This window comes from Cavia porcellus, unplaced genomic scaffold (genome assembly GCF_034190915.1).
Source record: "Cavia porcellus strain 051 isolate PalLab524CR breed Dunkin Hartley unplaced genomic scaffold, mCavPor4.1 scaffold_11, whole genome shotgun sequence".
NCBI classification, from domain to species: Eukaryota; Metazoa; Chordata; class Mammalia; order Rodentia; family Caviidae; genus Cavia; species Cavia porcellus.
In genome coordinates this window covers 43,515,401-43,533,465 of record NW_026947494.1, presented here as the reverse complement: position 1 = coordinate 43,533,465, position 18,065 = coordinate 43,515,401, and the positions used below count along the sequence as shown (strand labels likewise).

At 39.2% G+C, this 18,065-nt stretch overlaps 1 protein-coding gene across 1 annotated transcript; it reads right to left on the bottom strand.

Annotated features, from left to right (window-relative positions):
* Positions 1-1,722: 1,722 nt before the first annotated feature.
* Positions 1,723-17,765, bottom strand: LOC100727037 (granzyme A-like). The gene is made up of 5 exons (XM_013152827.3): positions 17,608-17,765; positions 5,341-5,482; positions 3,953-4,094; positions 3,503-3,772; positions 1,723-1,956 (listed from the first exon to the last, which is right to left on the bottom strand). The coding sequence occupies exons 1-5, from the start codon at positions 17,675-17,677 to the stop codon at positions 1,795-1,797; spliced, it is 786 nt and encodes a 261-aa protein (XP_013008281.3). The 5' UTR covers positions 17,678-17,765; the 3' UTR covers positions 1,723-1,794.
* Positions 17,766-18,065: the final 300 nt, after the last annotated feature.

The window sequence follows — 18,065 nt, the reverse complement described above, 5'->3', positions numbered from 1 at the left end:
CTGACAAATTGGTATTAATTTGGCAAGAAATTATTTTATTTTTTAACTCAGAAAATGTTTTTGATGTTAGTAATTATTTTCTTAGAAATTTTTGGGTCACCAAATGCTTCAAATGTCTTGTATTTTACAGTGCACGCTCTTTTTTTTTTTAAGTTAATAGTTTTCATTTTTTTTTGTGGTGCCAAGGGTTGAATCTAGGATCTTACACCTGCTAGACGAACCCTCTACCATTACCCAGTGCAAGCTAATAGTTTTAACATGACCATTTTAATTACCTGGTATGATGTATAAGAAAATGTTTGTCTGGAGAATGAGCAAAATTGATTAGGTAATATCCAGTACTCCATGTCATTCCGTTTGTGAGTTTGTCACATGATCACATCTTAAAATGGCTGTTGGGCTGAGATGATAGAATCTGAAGTGAAAAACAACTCAATGCTTGTATTGTTTGATTGGCTTTGCAGATCTAAAACCAATAGTCTGAGCATTTGTTTGGAGGATAGCACAGTGCAATATATTAACTATGGGGAATTTCCTTTTGTCTGGTTCTTGAAATCCAATATTGTCTGCAATGTTTCGTTTTGTTCAGTTTTATTGTTTTGTTTTATCCCCTTTAAAATAAAAAATTTAAACAGCTGCTGAGATAATGACTATTGTTATGGTTGATACACTGTGTCAACTTGAGGAGTTCAGAAGTTTAACTGAGAGACTCAGCAGGGAGCCAGGATCCTTACTTTGTAAATATCCTCATCCTGTGCAAGAGGAGGACACAGAGATTTTATGAGAGTTACACCCACCCTGGAGTGGGGTGTTGGCCTGTGTACAATATAAAGGAGGAGAAGAGGCTTGTTTCCCCCTTTTGTTCTGGCTGTTACCTTGACGTATTGTCCCAGTGCCATGACTCCTGCCTTGGAGCCAGCTGATTATGGACTGAAACCTCCACAAACAGTGAGCTAAAAAAACCTTTCCTTCCTTCATTTTGGGTGTTGGGTGTCTTGTCCCAGCAACAAGAGAAAAGAAACCAAGGTAACTACCTACAAAATTCAAAATACTGAATAAGCATCATAGGGCGTTTTCCAAAGAAAACTTTCCACAATTCAGCACTTCTTCCCTACTGTGTAATGGCAGCCATTGTACCCCCTGTGTGGGTTAGACTTCCTGAAGCTCAAGGGAAAAGAAAACCAAGAAATGAGGTAGATAATCCAAGACTTAAATGTAGACTCCTAAGAAACAAGGCTGACTTTCTGTTGTTTCCTTTTCTTGGTTGGTCAAACACTTCACTTACATCCCCTAGAATTTAAATTTCTATTCCTCACTTGGTGCCTTTGAAAAATACTGAAAGTTGTTATATGTTTCTTTTTCTCCCATTGAGTCAACTTATTGGAAATAAGTAAAAAGAGCAGTTATTGATGTGTAACAATGGCTTCAAGGGCATACTTGCTTTTTGCCCAAATGCTCCAGACTGTCTTTTTCCTGAGGGACTGCTGAGCCCTTCACTGTGCTTGTTATCAAAAAGAACTGATCTTAGTGTCATTCCTGCTGGGTCCCCTTGGGACACTGAAGTGAGAAATTGAGGAGAAAATTCCCATGACAGTTGACACACAGATGATACTGATGATATTGTTTCCCTAATCTCCCCCTTACATTCTTCACAAAGATGGCATCTGACTCTTTATTTTGCAGGTTAACTTCTCCTGATAATTACTAGTGAACAGAAAAAGATACAGTGATACAGATTGCTTTTATTTGTGATGAGATTAAGACATGACAACAAATGAAATGAAATACAGTTATCTAAATTTTCTTCTTTATAGTCTTATTTATCCAGTGGATATATTTTTTGGAGAGAAGTATATAGACACCAGGTTTTTTAGGGTCTCCACATTTCCCTGGAGCCCGAAAGGAAGTGATCCCCCGGAAAACACCTTTACACAGCAAAGGGCTTCCAGAATCTCCCTGGGGAAAAGAAGAGGAGTGGACATGAGATGAAATCCTCTCAAAAAAATGACCATTAGCAAAATGAAAGAAATTATACAGTGTTTAATATGAAACTAAGATCAACCATGACTTAGCCAAAGATTAGTGCTTAAAAAAACTCAAAATGTTTAGAAATATTTTAGTATTTAAAGTTGGCTCACTGGGTTTTAATACACAAGTGAAAACTGAAATAAAACTTGTATTGTTTATATTACGTGCTAATTTTTAGATTGGCTCACTGTTTCCAGAAAGGCAATCCTCCTGTTCATCATTTTCTTAAAAAACTCAATAATTCAAGTTTCTTAAAAACTTAAAAACTCAAGAGATAAAATAGTCAAATGCAGATTGGTTCTTCCAGCAAGTAATTATCATCCAGGAGAAACAAACCAACGTAACCCCTTTTAAGGACAAGTTGGTTTTAGGAATGTATGAGATAAAGAATCATATCTCAGGGACCTCCTTAAACAAACACATTTTCCCTGCCTATTATAGTATCTTACATCTGTAGAATTAGTCCATTGGGCTTAATTTATCAATAGCCACTTGAGACCTCTGAGAGAATGGAGAAGGATTGTCAAGCTTTGATGGTAGAGAGTGGCTGGTATCAGGAGGATTTGTATGTTGAGATGTGGCCATGGCTTTAGGATGTTGCATGTGGGTTTCTCAATCAGAAATTCTAGGTTCCTGAGTACCTAAATGGAGGATGTGGGAAAGAGTAGGTAAGAGAAAGTAAAGAAGAGAAAATGAGAGTGCTAAAGACAATGCCATCTTTGCCTGGGATTTGGTTAGGCTGGGTCCTGAAAGAAAGATAGAATTCCTGTGAAGGACAGAAATCTGTCAATCTCTGGTAATTCCCAAACCATGCATACTGTACTTGCTTGAGGTGATACTATAGGGTCTTTGGAAAAGGTGAGAAGTTATAAGCATTCACAACTTCAAAATATGTGAGGCGTTTCTTCCACTCTTGTCTTTCAGCAGGGCTCTGTCCTCCACCTTTCTCAGGGGACCCTAAGATGGAGGCTTCCTTAGTAGGGTCATGTTTAGAGGGTGTCTTCTGGGGACTGAGCTCAGGTCTAGGAAAGCATAGAGCTTAGCCTACATTCTTCAGATGGACTTAAGAAAGACAGGTGTTGTAAATATGCCCAGGTTGCATGGCAGAGAACTTCTGGGGTGTGCTCAGATGGAAAGGAAATGGAACTCCCTGGAGGAAGCATGGCTCTAGGTCTCCTGAATTTTGTATATGCAGTATCCTTAAGTTTAGATCTGTGTGTGGTAATATTAAAAATAAGAAAAACATTGCTTCTTATGGTGTTAGATGTTAAAGCAACATGTAGTGGATCGACTCATGGACTAATAAAGAACTTTTATATTTATTGACTCACTTAAACTGAGTATATTAATTTGACTGGCGTTTTTACCAAACTTCTTCAAGTCACTAACACACTGTACCAGCAAATGCCATGACAAAATCACAAATGGCTTTCTACTGGATCTAGGCCAGTAAGAGGGCTCTCATTTTACTTACATCACATGTGTCTTTCCCACCGTGGCGGCTTCCGGCACAAATCTTATTGAGTCCAATCACAGAATCAAAATTGTAGTACTTTGAATTATTGCACATTTTTCTATCAATGACGGTGACATTGACTTCTCTTAGAATATCAGACTCAGGTGACCCGTTGTAAGTATCCCCCCACCCTGCAACCTGACATACAGTTCCTGGTGTTACATCATTCCCATTTCCAGGCAGTTGAAGGATATTCACATATTTGTTAATTTTTGCTTTTTTGTTCAGCTGTTGGAAGACAAGCACAAAAAAGTTAATAGAAGGAGATTAAATATTAACATTTTTACTTCAATTCTAATTCAACCCACAGGGACCCACTTACATGAGTTTGTTTCAGTAGGTGTAGAGGAGGTTCCATGTTGCCAGATTTTTGAAGTTTCTATGACTTTAGACCTCAAAGATACATACCTGAAGAAGTTTAAGATCATTTTCATGTGTGCCCAGATCATAGTATGGGTGAGGAAATGCCTTCTTTATTGATATTATCTGCTTTTCTGGCTCCTTCTGGGTTATTGAGTGAGCCCCAAGAATAACTTGGGCCGTTTTGTTCCTGGAATAGACACAACACTTTTTACTGGGTTTATTCTTTTGTGTGTGTGTGTTTTTCCTTTTTATCCGTACCAGGAATCGAACTCACGACTGCCTGCTTGCCAGGCAGGGGCTTATCCCGCTGAGCTAAATCCCCAGCCCCAATGGCTTTATTCTTGATTAGAGGCTGAGTGTATTATGAATTGGTCATTTTCACTTCATCATTTGTAAATATGATTTTTGTGGAGATACTCTGTGGCTTGAAAGAATATGTATGCTTTAAAGAGGAAAATGATCCTCTGTTTTACATTTTATATTCAACAAAATATCAGATAGTCAGTATTTTACGAAGAAAGAAATTTCCTTTGGATCATGATTTTAGAGTCTAAGAACATGGTGCTGGCATCAGCTTGGCTTCTGAGTGGGGCCTCATGCTGTGTTAGCTCATGGAGGAAGAGTGGAAGGGAGCTGGTGGGTGTGGAAGAGCAGGTTGTTATGTACCTGAAGCTTTGTGTCAAACTAATGTTTTTATTGACTTCTCCCATCATACAGCTGATGCTAGCTAGTTTCACTTACAACATTAGAACTGTACTTTCCAATACAGCATATTTTATTTTTTAATTTAAAAATATCTTATTGCTGTATATTGACCGGACATAATGATTGCCTTCACCAGGGAAGTTGATATATGTTCATAACTCATCTGAATTCTTGTTTCCAGTAGAGTATACTTTGACGATAAAATGTTCTATAAATCTATGTGGCTCAATATAAAAACACTCATCATATGTGGCTACTAAGGCCTTGAAATATGGCCAGTATGTGACTGAGGAAGTAAATTTATAGTTCAGTTTAACTTTAATTAAATTTGCATAGCCACATGTGGCTGTCAGAGGTCTGGGGAGATGTTTCAAGGAAGTACTAAAGTTGATAGAGGCTAAGAGATGGTTGAAGGAATCCTACAGGACACAAGAAACATACAGGCACTGGAAACAAACTTTCTCTGCTTGATCTCTGGGCATGGACCCCCAAGGGAGCCCTAAAAGTTGACCTTTCCATGCCGAAGGTAGTTTATTTCCAACACCTGTATCTGAATGATGGTCTTGGGAAAGAGCCTGGAATTTCTGCTTCCTCATTGCTCTGATTACTTACAGATTTAACTTCATTTTTGGCTAAATCAAGTTTCCAAGAATTTCCCAAAGACTTGGGTAATATGAAAATATTTAATATGTTTACACACTTTTTAAAAAACAGGCTTAAACACTTACCAGTCACAGTGGGCTGCAGTCAACACCCATTTTTCTGCAATCAAAGCACCAGCACAGATTTCTTTGTCAAGTTCAAGTAGGGCCATGTAGGGTCTTGAATGAGGAGGCACTTCACGTCCTCCAATGATTCTTACACAGCCATCTGTTTGTTCATCAGGAAAAGGTAAATTATATCAGTCTACCTGCAAAACCCTTCGTGAAACCATGTTTCTAAGGTCAGATATGGAGAGACAGTAAAGATGAGAGTGTTACCCTTTGCTTTTCCTCTGTGTAGACCTGCTACATCTGACTGTAAAGTCTGTGTCTACTGAAAGGTCCCTGCTATTGCACTCACAGGCCAAATGCCATTTGTGTTTTAGGATCATCAGCCTGGAAATCTATCACAAACCTTTAACCTCAGCCTCAGGACTTGAAAAGGGCACAGAGCCATAGGTTGATCTACATCAGCAGCAACTGCTGCAGGACATGTTGATGACCATGAGTTCTGCCAACACCCTTCTGGTTTAGAATTACTATGGGAAAGTAAAGGGGCATTTTAGAAGTCTGGAAATATGTTTTTACCCTAAGACTTTATAAAAGTACTACATAAAAACTGACATTATCATCTTTTAGCTATGACCCTCTATGAATCTTTTGGTGACAGAGACTTTCCATTATTGAATTGCACTATCCTTCCTGAGACTTTGAGAGAGTAACACCTGTCACACCTAAGGCTTCCCTTTCCTTTCCAGACCAAACCACATGGTTTAATCTAAGGCCTTTGCAGTAAGATAAGGGAAAGGAGAGCTAAGTAGAGGGTTCTGCCTTAGTAAAGTTTCCTTGATGATAAACCAGCATTATGTTGGTAGAGAATAGTGAGTCCTAAACCCAACACAAACTGTTTCTGGTTGAGAGGACCTTGTGTCTTGGTGATGGGCTCTCAACTTGCCACCTTCCATAGCACACGCTCTCGGCTTCTCTTAAAATATTTCTCCTGCTAGGAGGCTGAGATTCATGGATTTTTGGGTAGACTATAATGCTTCTTATTACATAATTACAGTGAATTCAGTGCCAAGTTCATAATAAGTTATCAATGATGGAGACAAGATTTTCATAAGAATTGGTGAGGGTTAGGGTAAGAGAAAGAGGAGGACCATAGGCCTGTGGTTTCTACAGCGAAGGTGGGAAAGCAAAATTCTAGGCTCTAGAAGTAAAAGGCAAGGAATTTACAGAAACCAAAAATCTTCAGACACTTTCTAGCTTTTCCTAAAGTGAGTCATATACAGATAATTCTAAAGGTACATTTTTGCACTTTCTGGGACACAAAAATCATAAACTCAAGAGAACATTTGTAGAGTTCTATGTTTATTTAGTTAAGCACAGATATCAGCTTCGGGAATAAGTCTGTATCTGCTGTCAACCCCTTTTAGAAGTGTCTGGGGTAGGGGTTGGAGTGGGTGAGGAGGTTTTAAAACTTGGTATTTGCTTATCCTAACACTTAATTTTAATCAGCATTTCTGATTAGAGCTGTAATACACTCACTCTTAGCTTTTTTTTTTTTTTTTTTTGTCTTTTTTCCTTTTTATCAGTACCAGGGATCGAAGTCACGACTGTCTGCTTGCAAGGCAGGTGCTTTTGCTGCTAAGCTAAATCCCCAGCCCCAATACACTCAACACTTCAGTCCCAAGTGTTCTGTAACCTTGTTTTCCTTTACACTTTCTTTTTAGTTTTAGGTGCAAAGGAAATTAGAGTATTTCTTTTTTTTTTTCTGCTGTAAGTATTTAATTAACATCATTATAAATCTATGATGATTTACTTTATAAATATATAGAACAGGGCCCTAGAGATAGAAGAATCAGCTAGAAATTACATCCTACTTATATTGAGTGCATAGTGAAAATTTCTTAAATGACAGAAATTTATATGTAATGTATTAATTAAAACTAGCTGTGCAAACCAATAGTTTTGCATTATATATAAGCTTATTTAACTATATGGAAATGATAGAAGTTACTTCTAATTTTAATATTGTAAAATTACTGTCAAATTTATGCAAACCATGTCCAAAACATACCAGAGATTTTCAAGCTTCCCTTTGATACAGTTTCTTTTCTTTTCTCTTTTTTTTTTTTTTTTTTTGTGGTACTCGGGATGGAACTCACAACCTCACACTTGCCAGGCAGGTGCTTATGCTGCTGAGCTAAATCCCCAGCCAATCCTTTGATACAGTTTCTATCTTTAATCTCAGTGGTATTATATTGTTGCATTTTTAATATTTTAAAATGCAAAAAGAATAACAATGACACAGAATTTCAGAAAAGCATTGGAGATTAACAATGGTTAATATATTGTATATGGTTACCTTCAAAGTAGTTGCTCAGATTACAAGATATAGGCATGAAAAACTGACCCGACAAGGAAAGCACAAACCATTCTTTTGGATGAACTAACACAGATTAGTAGTATAATTATCCAGCTTATATATACATGTGAAATCTTTTCCCTTCTTTATTTCTCCTTTCCGTCTCTTTCCCCCCAGTTGTTCTTTACTTTTGATTTTCACAATATCTATTGAACATTTTAGATCTTACTTACTCATTTGTTTTTTTTACACTAGGGAGATAATATGATATTTATACATGTTATATTTATACATTTATACATGTCTGATTTATTTTACTTATGAGTATAGTCTCAAGTTGCATTCATTTACCTATAAAAGTGTGCAGTTTTTCCCTCTTTATAGCTGAGTATTACTCCATTGTATAAAAATACCACATCTTTTTATTTATTCTGCAGTTGATAGGCATTTGGGTTATCTCCAAGATTTAGTTACTACAAATTGTGCTGTTATAAACATGAAGCAGAGAACTTCTTTGGAAATTCCTGGCGTTCGTGTTATTCTATAAGCTCTGCATACCGTTTTTATGTGCAAATGCTGATGGACCCTGGGGAAAATCACTGGCTACCTCCATATTTATCAGATGATTTTACTTCAGCCCAATTGTAACACTGATTTCCTACCAAGTTATTCAAACAGTATCTAGAACCACTCAGAAGCTACTATTTCCTTTCCAGTGACAACATTACAAATGTTATAAGATTTCAACCTCTACAGATAGAAGTCATACTAAATCAGAAATATTGGTTACTAAATCAGTCATACTAAATCAGAAATATTGGTTACTATTTAGTACCTGTAGAAAATACTATAGCTCTTCCAAAGAATTGATGTGAGGACTGTGCCAATGTCCTGATATATCCCAAGGAGAGGCTAGAGAAATACGGTCATTACTAAAATTGTAATTGTTATAACTTGAGCCCCGGTATAAAATCTAAGGAGGCAAGAGACCGAAAATTTAGTGGCAAAGGCTTTATTTCTAGGCCTGGCGACCAGTCTCCGGGAGCCAATTTGGAGACTGTCCCCTAGAAGCTGAAGGGAGGACTTTAAAAAGGGGCTGGAGGAAAGGGCGGGGGGAGAGAAACAAAGAAACCTGTAGAGCCATCAAACTTGTTGACCCGAGTCTGGAAACTGTATTGCTGTCCACTTAGCTCTGACAATCTAGGGAGTTTCTGGTGTTTTTTAAAAATTATTTCCATCCTGCAGACTGACATTATCTCAGAGTGGCACGTCTGCAGCAATATTTGGAGAAGAAAGTGGACAGTTAATTATCTCAGGACAGCTTGTCTTCGCTAGTGAGTGCGAAGGGGTCACAAGTTATGAGACGCTGGAACTTAAGTTTTATGAAGACCTGATATCTAACTCATTTGATACATACAGAACAAAAGGAAAGCACCGATTGGGATTTGGGCCATAGTATTACCCGGTAATTTGTTTAAGCTAAGCAGTTCTTAAAATTGGGGCAGGCTCATTTTACAACAGATCATCACCGGGTCAGGGGGAGGTCACCAGAAACCCAAATTTTTTATGGCCTAGATAGATAGGTGAGGGGAGAGGGAGGCAATAAGGCGCCATACAGAACAGAAAACGGCGGTAATGTGTCAAGGTCAGGGTAAAGGGTTAAACTCACACGCAAATCTCTCTGCACACAATGTAAATTAATTGCCATTCTAGTTTTCCTTAGCTCTTTAGAGGAGAATAAAGGCTCCTAGCAGTGATTAACAACCCTTGTTAGCTTGTTTTAGCACAGCTTCTGTAGTTTGTAGAGAGCAACAATGGTTAACATATCAATTAGGTGAGATTCTTGCAATTCTTTACAGAGGAGAGTGTTGCTCAACAGATCAATTAGGTCCCTTAACATATCAGTTAGGGAAAAAGGATAAAACAAACACATTTAGTAAGCCCCTATACAGGTTTGCTATAATACACATATAACAAAGCTATTTTCTTAGGGTACAACATTCCCCACTGATTTTAGTCAGTGTGTCAAATCATTGACTCCTTACCATCTGTTTATAACCTTGTATGTGTCTTTATAATTATAAGCTTTTAAGAACTTTGACATAGTTTATCAACTTGTTTACAACACAAGGCCCAGTAGGAGGATTAACAAAGGTCTTGTAGCTGTCATTAAAGCTGTTAACCAAAAGGAGAAAGAAAACCAACATTTAAATTTACTCTGTTTTATCATACAAGTAACAATTTTTAAGTCAGACAGAGGCCTCTTAGGGGTCTCTACAAAAGAGGAGAACACAAAATTATCAGTTATATTAGACAATCTTAAGCTTTAAAGTGTCCTTGGAAATGACAGTTTATTTATCCGCAGGCTAATGGTCTTTTGAAGCTGGGACCTGTCTGCAGTGGGAACGTTGAATCCAGGCAGGCTTTCAGCTACTTTGACAGTCTATTGCAGCTCAAGTGATTTATGGTGAGGTCGCTTGTCTAGGTGCCTAGGCTCTTTAGCTCGCAGTGGGCAGCAGCGAAATAACCAGTGGATGGAAGTCAGAGCTGGCTGAAAAGTCTGGGGGAGACTTAATAAGATCTTTATTAGTTAAATCAGCTAATTTTTAGAAACCTTTAATGATAAGAGGAAGATCTCTTATATAAAACCTCAAAAGAGGAAATATCTGCAACATAGGGGATGCATCACGCACACAAAGGGGCAGAAGGAAAAGAGACTTACCCATTTTTCACCAGTTTTTAAGGCCATTAGTAATTATAGTCTTTAAAATCTAACTTATCTTTTTACCTTTCCTGAACTCTGAGGCTGGTAAGCCCAATCGAGTTTTTAATTGATCTGCAAAGCTTAGGTTAATTTGAGTTATTAGGCTATAAAAGCCAGGCCATTGTCGGACCCCATGGATAAAAAGGGAGACCAAATCAGGGAAACTGCTATCAGAGCTGACTCAGACTAAGTAGAAAACGCTTTTACTCATCTAATGAAAGTATCAACCATTATAACATTTATATCCTTGAAGTTTTAGGCTTTTTATTTTTGTAAAATCTATTTTTTAGTGTTTTTAGGCATAGTCTCACGATAACCAGTGGTTTTTATTTGTTGCAGTACTTTTAGATTTACCAATTGGCACTGAGGGCATCTGAAGCTCACAGACTGGGCTAGCTTGATATTAGCCCCCGGGAATCTCTCGGAAGTTGAGCTGCCAGATGCTGGTCTTTTTAAGTGTAAATGGGCTCTGACAAAGAAAATAGGTGGGATCAGCAGTAATGTCAAGCTTATCTCAATCCCCACTGATTTTGGGGCTTTCTGGCTATCTTTTGGAAGGTGGCATTTGTCAAATTATTTTTTCCTATAACAAGATCATCTTTTGCCAAATGGCTTATACAGCAGATAGTAGCCATTCTCTTTGGCATCTAGATGGCAGCCAACAAGTCCAAATTTGGGGAGCAATTTAATCTTTTGACTCCAGAAGACAATAAACTCCATTTTTGATAAAGACAACTTGAGGCCTCAGTGTGGGCAATGGGTTTAGCCCACTATGCTGATGTCTCTGGCTCTAAGATTTGTTCCCATAGAACCTGAGATTTTGTGTAACGGCAGCTCCCAAGACCCGCTTACCTTGATAGACGTAGCTGCTTCCATCAGAGAAGTAGGATGGAACTCTAGATAATGGCTTATCCACTAGATAAGGTCGAAGTCCTGTGAGGTGATCAATGACCTCAGTACAATTGTAGTGAGGCAATGAGGGGTCATCCTTAGGCAGCAAAGTAGCCAGAGTTTGAAGCCGCTGTTTCCAGAAATAGTGCCTGATAATGTATGGCTCAGGAATTAGACATCCGCAGTCTGATGGGGCCTTGATGAGAGTCTCCAGGGAACAGGAAGAAACAAGAGTTTGTGTGTAAAAGTCAGTTTTTAAGCTTCCTTTATGAGGGGGCTACTGAGGAAATCACCACAGACAGGGTGGTCATCTGGTTGTTACAGAATCAAGTGTCTTGGAAAGGTAGACAACAGACCTCTGCCAGGGTCCCAAACTCTGGATCAGTCCTGTGGCTCCTAGAAATTTTGCACTTGTCTTTTAGTCACAGGGACTGGAATCTGTTAGATGGCTCACAACAACCAGTGCAGTCTTTCTTTGTGTAGACTGGTTTTGACAAGGTCGGGGGGACTCGCATCAGAGCAGTTACTTTCTCGGCTGGCCCCTCTGATGTGATTGCTACTCTTTGAGAGGCCTGATCTGCCAAATTGTTTCCTCAGGTGAATAGCAGCAATCTGCCGACAGCCAGACTGTTGCCAGCAAATCTAGGATCTGTGGAGCCACCCCCCCTTTTTTTAAATCTTTGCCCTGGCCGAGGTTAAGAGACCTCGCTCTTAATAGATGGCTCCATGTACATGTATAGTAGCAAAAGCATATCTACTATCTGTATAGATGTTTACCCTTTTTTTTGTGGCTAGTTTTAGTACCTCAGTCAAAGCAATGAGCTCCACCTTTTGGACAGAGATGCCAGGCTCTAACCGCTTAACCCAGAGTACCTCCTTTTGATGGTCACTGCTGCCCCGGCCACTCATCTGCCTCTGCCGTTCTGGATGAAGCTGCTTCCATCTGTGAAATTTCTCAGGTCGTTGTCAGGCATAAGGGTGGCTGGGTTTAAAACTGAAGAAGTCTTGAAAACTATCAATTCTGGGTCTAGGAGCAGGGCCTAATAGTGTGAGATTTTAGCACTCACATTTTCAGGAGGGGTTTTGATAAGAGTCTCTAAACTGTGGGAGGTCACTACAGAAATCTTCTGTCCAAAAGTGAGGTTTTTTTTTTTTGGGGGGGGGGGGCCTCTTTTAAGTAGCATTGCCACAGCGGCCAGAATTTTAGGCATGGAGGCCACCCTCTTGTTACTGGATTGAGCCTTTTGGAAAGATAGGCTATAGGCCTCTTTCAAGAGCCAATGTCCTGGGTTAGGACTCCTTTGGCAATGCCCCTGAGTTCATCTACGAACAAGGTGAATGGCTTGGTAACATCAGGGAGTCCCAGGGCTGGGGCCTCTGTCAAGGCCCACTTGAGCTGCCGCAAGGTCCAGTTTACATTTATCAGTCCAGTTTAGTGAGTTTTTTCCTTAAGGGAGCCCTACAGGGGGTGAGCTGTTTCAGTAAAATTTAGAATCTACAGCCTGGAGTATCCGACAGCTCCCAGAAATTCGCGCACCTGTTTCTTAGTTTCTGGGAATGGGATCTGCAATATAGCCTGGACACTTTTTTAGACAAAATCCTCCTCCTTTTTTTTTTTTTTTTGCAATTTGTAGTCCAGATGAGTCACAGCCTGACAGCACAATTGTGCCCTTTTAGTCGAGACTTTATAGCCTAATTGCCCCAGAGTCCTTAACAGTTTTTTAGTTGTCTCTTGACAAGCTTACAAGCTTCCGTGGGGGTCGAGGCTATTAACAAGTCATCCATGTGCTGGAGGAGCACTATCTCAGGGTGTTTTTTTTTTTAATTTTAAAAGATCTCTTGTTAATGTCTCATCAAAAAGAGTGGGAGAGTTCTTATAACCCTGAGGTAAATGTGTCCGGGTCAGCTGTTTTTTTTTACCCCCGTATCTGGGTCAGTCCATTCAAAGGCAAAAAGGAGTTGACTCACCAGAGTAAGTGGCAAAGTGAAGAAAGCATCTTTCAGGTTCAGAACAGAGTACCAGGTGTTCTCAGGATTTGGCACTGTTGGGTATAGACTCAGAACTCATGTATTAACTCTCCGAGATCCTGTACAGAGCGATAGTTATTTGTCCCTGGCTTCAGTGACTAGAAGCAAGGGCATGTTCCAGAGAGAGACACAAGGAATGAGAATATCATTGTCTCTTAGCCTCTGCATGTGGACTTTAAATCCCTTTCCAGGCCTGCAGGCTTATCGGGCATTGTCACAAGCAGAAGGGGCATGCTTGGGGTAAGAGCTCCATCAGAAGGGGGACTTGGCTGACTGCTAGCCCTGGAGGATTGTCTTCTGCCCAGACTTCTGGAATCTCCTGATTCCATTTGCCCAACAGTTTTAACTCTAAGTCAGTTGTGAGGACTCAGGTACGCTGGACAAATTTCCCAGTAGATGGTAATTTTTTTAGTTTTAAAAGACCTTTTGTGCTATCTCTATCAACTGGCTGAGGGGCATTTTTTTTAAACTCTCAAACCTTTGTAATCTTTTTTCTAACATGTGGGGCCGACTGAGTTGCAAAGAGACCAACTGGCGATACTAGGGAAACCTCCTTACCTCTGGATGTTCAATCGGCTTGGGACAAAAGGACAACATGGTTTTGACATTCCATATCAGAGAGCAGGCTTTATCTGGATGGCACACCACCTTTTGTCCCAGGGTGCCACCTGGCAGGCCATCATTTTACTGAAATTACATACTTAACAAAAAGAAGCTTTTTCATAGGTAACAAAATTGTGCCATATAATCTCCCAGAGGTCCACAGCACATGTGAAAACTTATATCTTATCTCTATTATCATCTATAATCTCATATTAATGGAAACACTTTGCAGCAAAGGTTTAGAATCTTATAAATAAATCTATCAAAACTGATCCAATCTGTCAAACTTTGAACACATTTACTTCTTGTCAAACCTGTTGTCTTCAGTACTATAAACCAAGACAAAATTTATATCATCTCGAGCTTTTTATAACTTATAATATACCTCTAAGTTTTATCTTTTTTTTACATTTTGGCACAGCAGACATTTTACTTGAAGACAAACCACTTTCTTTGTCCCTCCTTTTTACTATCACCAGTCAATTATCTTTTTTTTTCGCTTCTCAGACAACATTAAAACTCTCAACAAAACCCTTGAAGTTACCTTCTAGTAGTCTAAAACATATTTAATTAATTTTATGTCTTTTTACCACATTAAAATGCTGGGTTTTTTAAAGCTATAACCTTTTAACTGGCTCAATTACAGTATGACCTGGTTTTTACTTGGTAAAGTTGATATGATTCTTAAAAACCATAAATATACACATATATGTGCACATATATTTACTTTTTAACCAGAAAGAAAAATACTCCTTTTAAAAGGCATGCCAAGGTTGCAAGCAATCAGTTGAAGACTTACATATTAAACAAGGCGCCACAACATTAAAGACACAAACAAAGGGTGCTTTTTGCACAGTTTGGTGAGCTAAAGGAAATAATTTTTCTTATTATGAAGCTTGAATCTAATAAGCCATATGGATCCTGCAACAGAAATGGGCAACAAGCCCCTAAGTTAGTAACAAATCCAAACAGGCAAACAATTTTAAAGAACAAAAACACTGCACATCAATATCTAAATCCCTTTGTCCATTCTGGGCTCGTAGAAGGGGTTCCTAGGAGAGAATGTTCTGTTAGATTTAGGGTAACCAAAAGGAGAACATTTAGAACAAATGGACAAACAAACAGACATACAAGACGAGACAAGCTGCAGCAAAAATGGCCTTTGCCCAAAAATTAGTCAAATTTTGGGATCTGGAGGAATTAACAAATTAACCAACAGAGTGGTTCCTCACCCGGTGCAGAGTCACAAATGGCAAAAACCAATTGACTCTGTCCTCAGGAGGTTTCACTTCCCAAATTAAGGGCGTCCCCTTCCAAACGGAGCTGTTCCCCACCCGGGGCAGAGTCACAAATGGACAGAATTTGTCCTACAAACCAACTGACTCTGTCCTCGGGTGGTTCCCGCTCCCAAATTGAGGGCATCCCCTCAAAATTACAAATTGACCGCGGCCCAAACAAATCCTCCAGAGCACTTACTTTCAAATGTTCAGAAATGAGTCTGGGGTCTTGCTTCCATCCAGGGCGAGCCCCCAAATGTTATAACTTGAGCCCCGGTATAAAATCCAAGGAGGCAAGAGACCGAAAATTTAGTGGCAAAGGCTTTATTTCCAGGCCTGGCGACCAGTCTCCGGGAGCCAATTTGGAGACTGTCCCCTAGAAGCTGAAGGGAGGACTTTAAAAAGGGGCTGGAGGAAAGGGCGGGGGGAGAGAAACAAAGAAACCTGTAGAGCCATCAAACTTGTTGACCCGAGTCTGGAAACTGTATTGCTGTCCACTTAGCTCTGACAATCTAGGGAGTTTCTGGTGTTTTTTAAAAATTATTTCCATCCTGCAGACTGACATTATCTCAGAGTGGCACGTCTGCAGCAATATTTGGAGAAGAAAGTGGACAGTTAATTATCTCAGGACAGCTTGTCTTCGCTAGTGAGTGCGAAGGGGTCACAAGTTATGAGACGCTGGAACTTAAGTTTTATGAAGACCTGATATCTAACTCATTTGATACATACAGAACAAAAGGAAAGCACCGATTGGGATTTGGGCCATAGTATTACCCGGTAATTTGTTTAAGCTAAGCAGTTCTTAAAATTGGGGCAGGCTCATTTTACAACAGATCATCACCGGGTCAGGGGGAGGTCACCAGAAACCCAAATTTTTTATGGCCTAGATAGATAGGTGAGGGGAGAGGGAGGCAATAAGGCGCCATACAGAACAGAAAACGGCGGTAATGTGTCAAGGTCAGGGTAAAGGGTTAAACTCACACGCAAATCTCTCTGCACACAATGTAAATTAATTGCCATTCTAGTTTTCCTTAGCTCTTTAGAGGAGAATAAAGGCTCCTAGCAGTGATTAACAACCCTTGTTAGCTTGTTTTAGCACAGCTTCTATAGTTTGTAGAGAGCAACAATGGTTAACATATCAATTAGGTGAGATTCTTGCAATTCTTTACAGAGGAGAGTGTTGCTCAACAGATCAATTAGGTCCCTTAACATATCAGTTAGGGAAAAAAGATAAAACAAACACATTTAGTAAGCCCCTATACAGGTTTGCTATAATACACATATAACAAAGCTATTTTCTTAGGGTACAACAGTAATCAATCTGGATTCATTTCCAGCGTTTGATTCAGTTTTGTCTTAAAATTTTTTTATGCACTATCTGTGCATTTCTGCAGAAAGAAAGACTGAACTAGTAACTGGCAGTGTAAAAGGGAGCTTTAAATGTTAGTACTTTTTCCTTTAGGACAAGTAGCTTCTCCAGGCTTCTTCAAACCTAGAGCACAAACCATCACCCACACCTCTCCTCGACCCAGATGGATGGGATTTGCAGAGGTTGGTAACCAGAAGGTTAAAGTCCAGCTTCATTTCCTTAGGCGGGGAAGGGAAAGGTCTGGATTGGGCAAGGGGTGGAACAAGCCTGAACATGTATATTGGCTCATTGTACCTGTGCCTCTTCCTTGTGATAAAAGACCCTAACACCTGCGCATGATAAAAGTGGTGATTTGAAGTAAACAGACCCCTCTCATCTCTTTGGAGGTAGTTTTGAATAAATCCTTTTTATTAAGAAAAAGGCCTCCCTTGGTTTGTTCAAAGGAGCAAATGAACCTGAGAGTATGAACATCTGTGAGTGGAAACAAGCTAAGGCACAACTATTCCTTCCTAAAAGGTAACTTGTTTTCTCGACTCACAAATATTTTGTATGTTTGTTTGCTCATTTTTTATTTTTTGAGACAAGGTCTTGCTATGTAGTTCAGGCTGGCTGTGAACTCACTCTGTAGCCTAGGATGTACTTAAACTCTTTGCAATCCTCCTGCCTCAGGTTCCTGACTGCAGTTTCTAAGTTCACTGCATCATGCCTGGCTGTTTGGTCATCTATACATAGTTCATTTCAGTAATTTTAAAGTTACAATCCGGCAGAAATAAGCATTAGTGTGTCTGTTGTCTTTTGGAAAGAGAATACAAAGAAGAAAGAAGGATTTTTCTTTTAAAATAAAGAATTCAGAAAGATAATTGAAAAAAGATTACTAAACATTTTGAAAGTTGGTAAAGATAATTCTTTTTGAATATTAATGTACTGTTCTCAGTCGTTATAAGTTGGCTTCACTTTGCTTAGTGATTATGAAAATAACAAGAATCAGTCTTACCTTCAGGAATTGGTAGAAGAAAAATGACAGTCGAGAGAGGAGATGCCAGAAATGTATAGGAGCTCATCATTATGGCTGGTGTCCGCAGATCAATCAAAAGGAAAGTAAATTTTTGGCTCTCAATTTGCTCACCTTATATAGAAGAGTACAAAGGATGTGGTCTCCTTGCTTGTCTTTCTCATTTCAAAGTTTTGCAGTAGGGAGTGAAACACAGACTAGAGCAGTAAATAATCACTCAAGGCTAGTGGGCATGCTTTACCTTCCTACATTTTTTAAGGGAGAGCATTGTAAGTCTGCAGGGTTGGTGTGACCAAGGGGACTTTGTTACCAGCAGAATATAGTACACAAGTAGAAACTGTAAATGTCTCAGTTAAAACTTTTTCATTAGCAGCAATATTTTTGGTACCCAGGAATGGTAGCTCTTCGAAGATTTAAAAATCAAAGCTTTTAGAAAAATC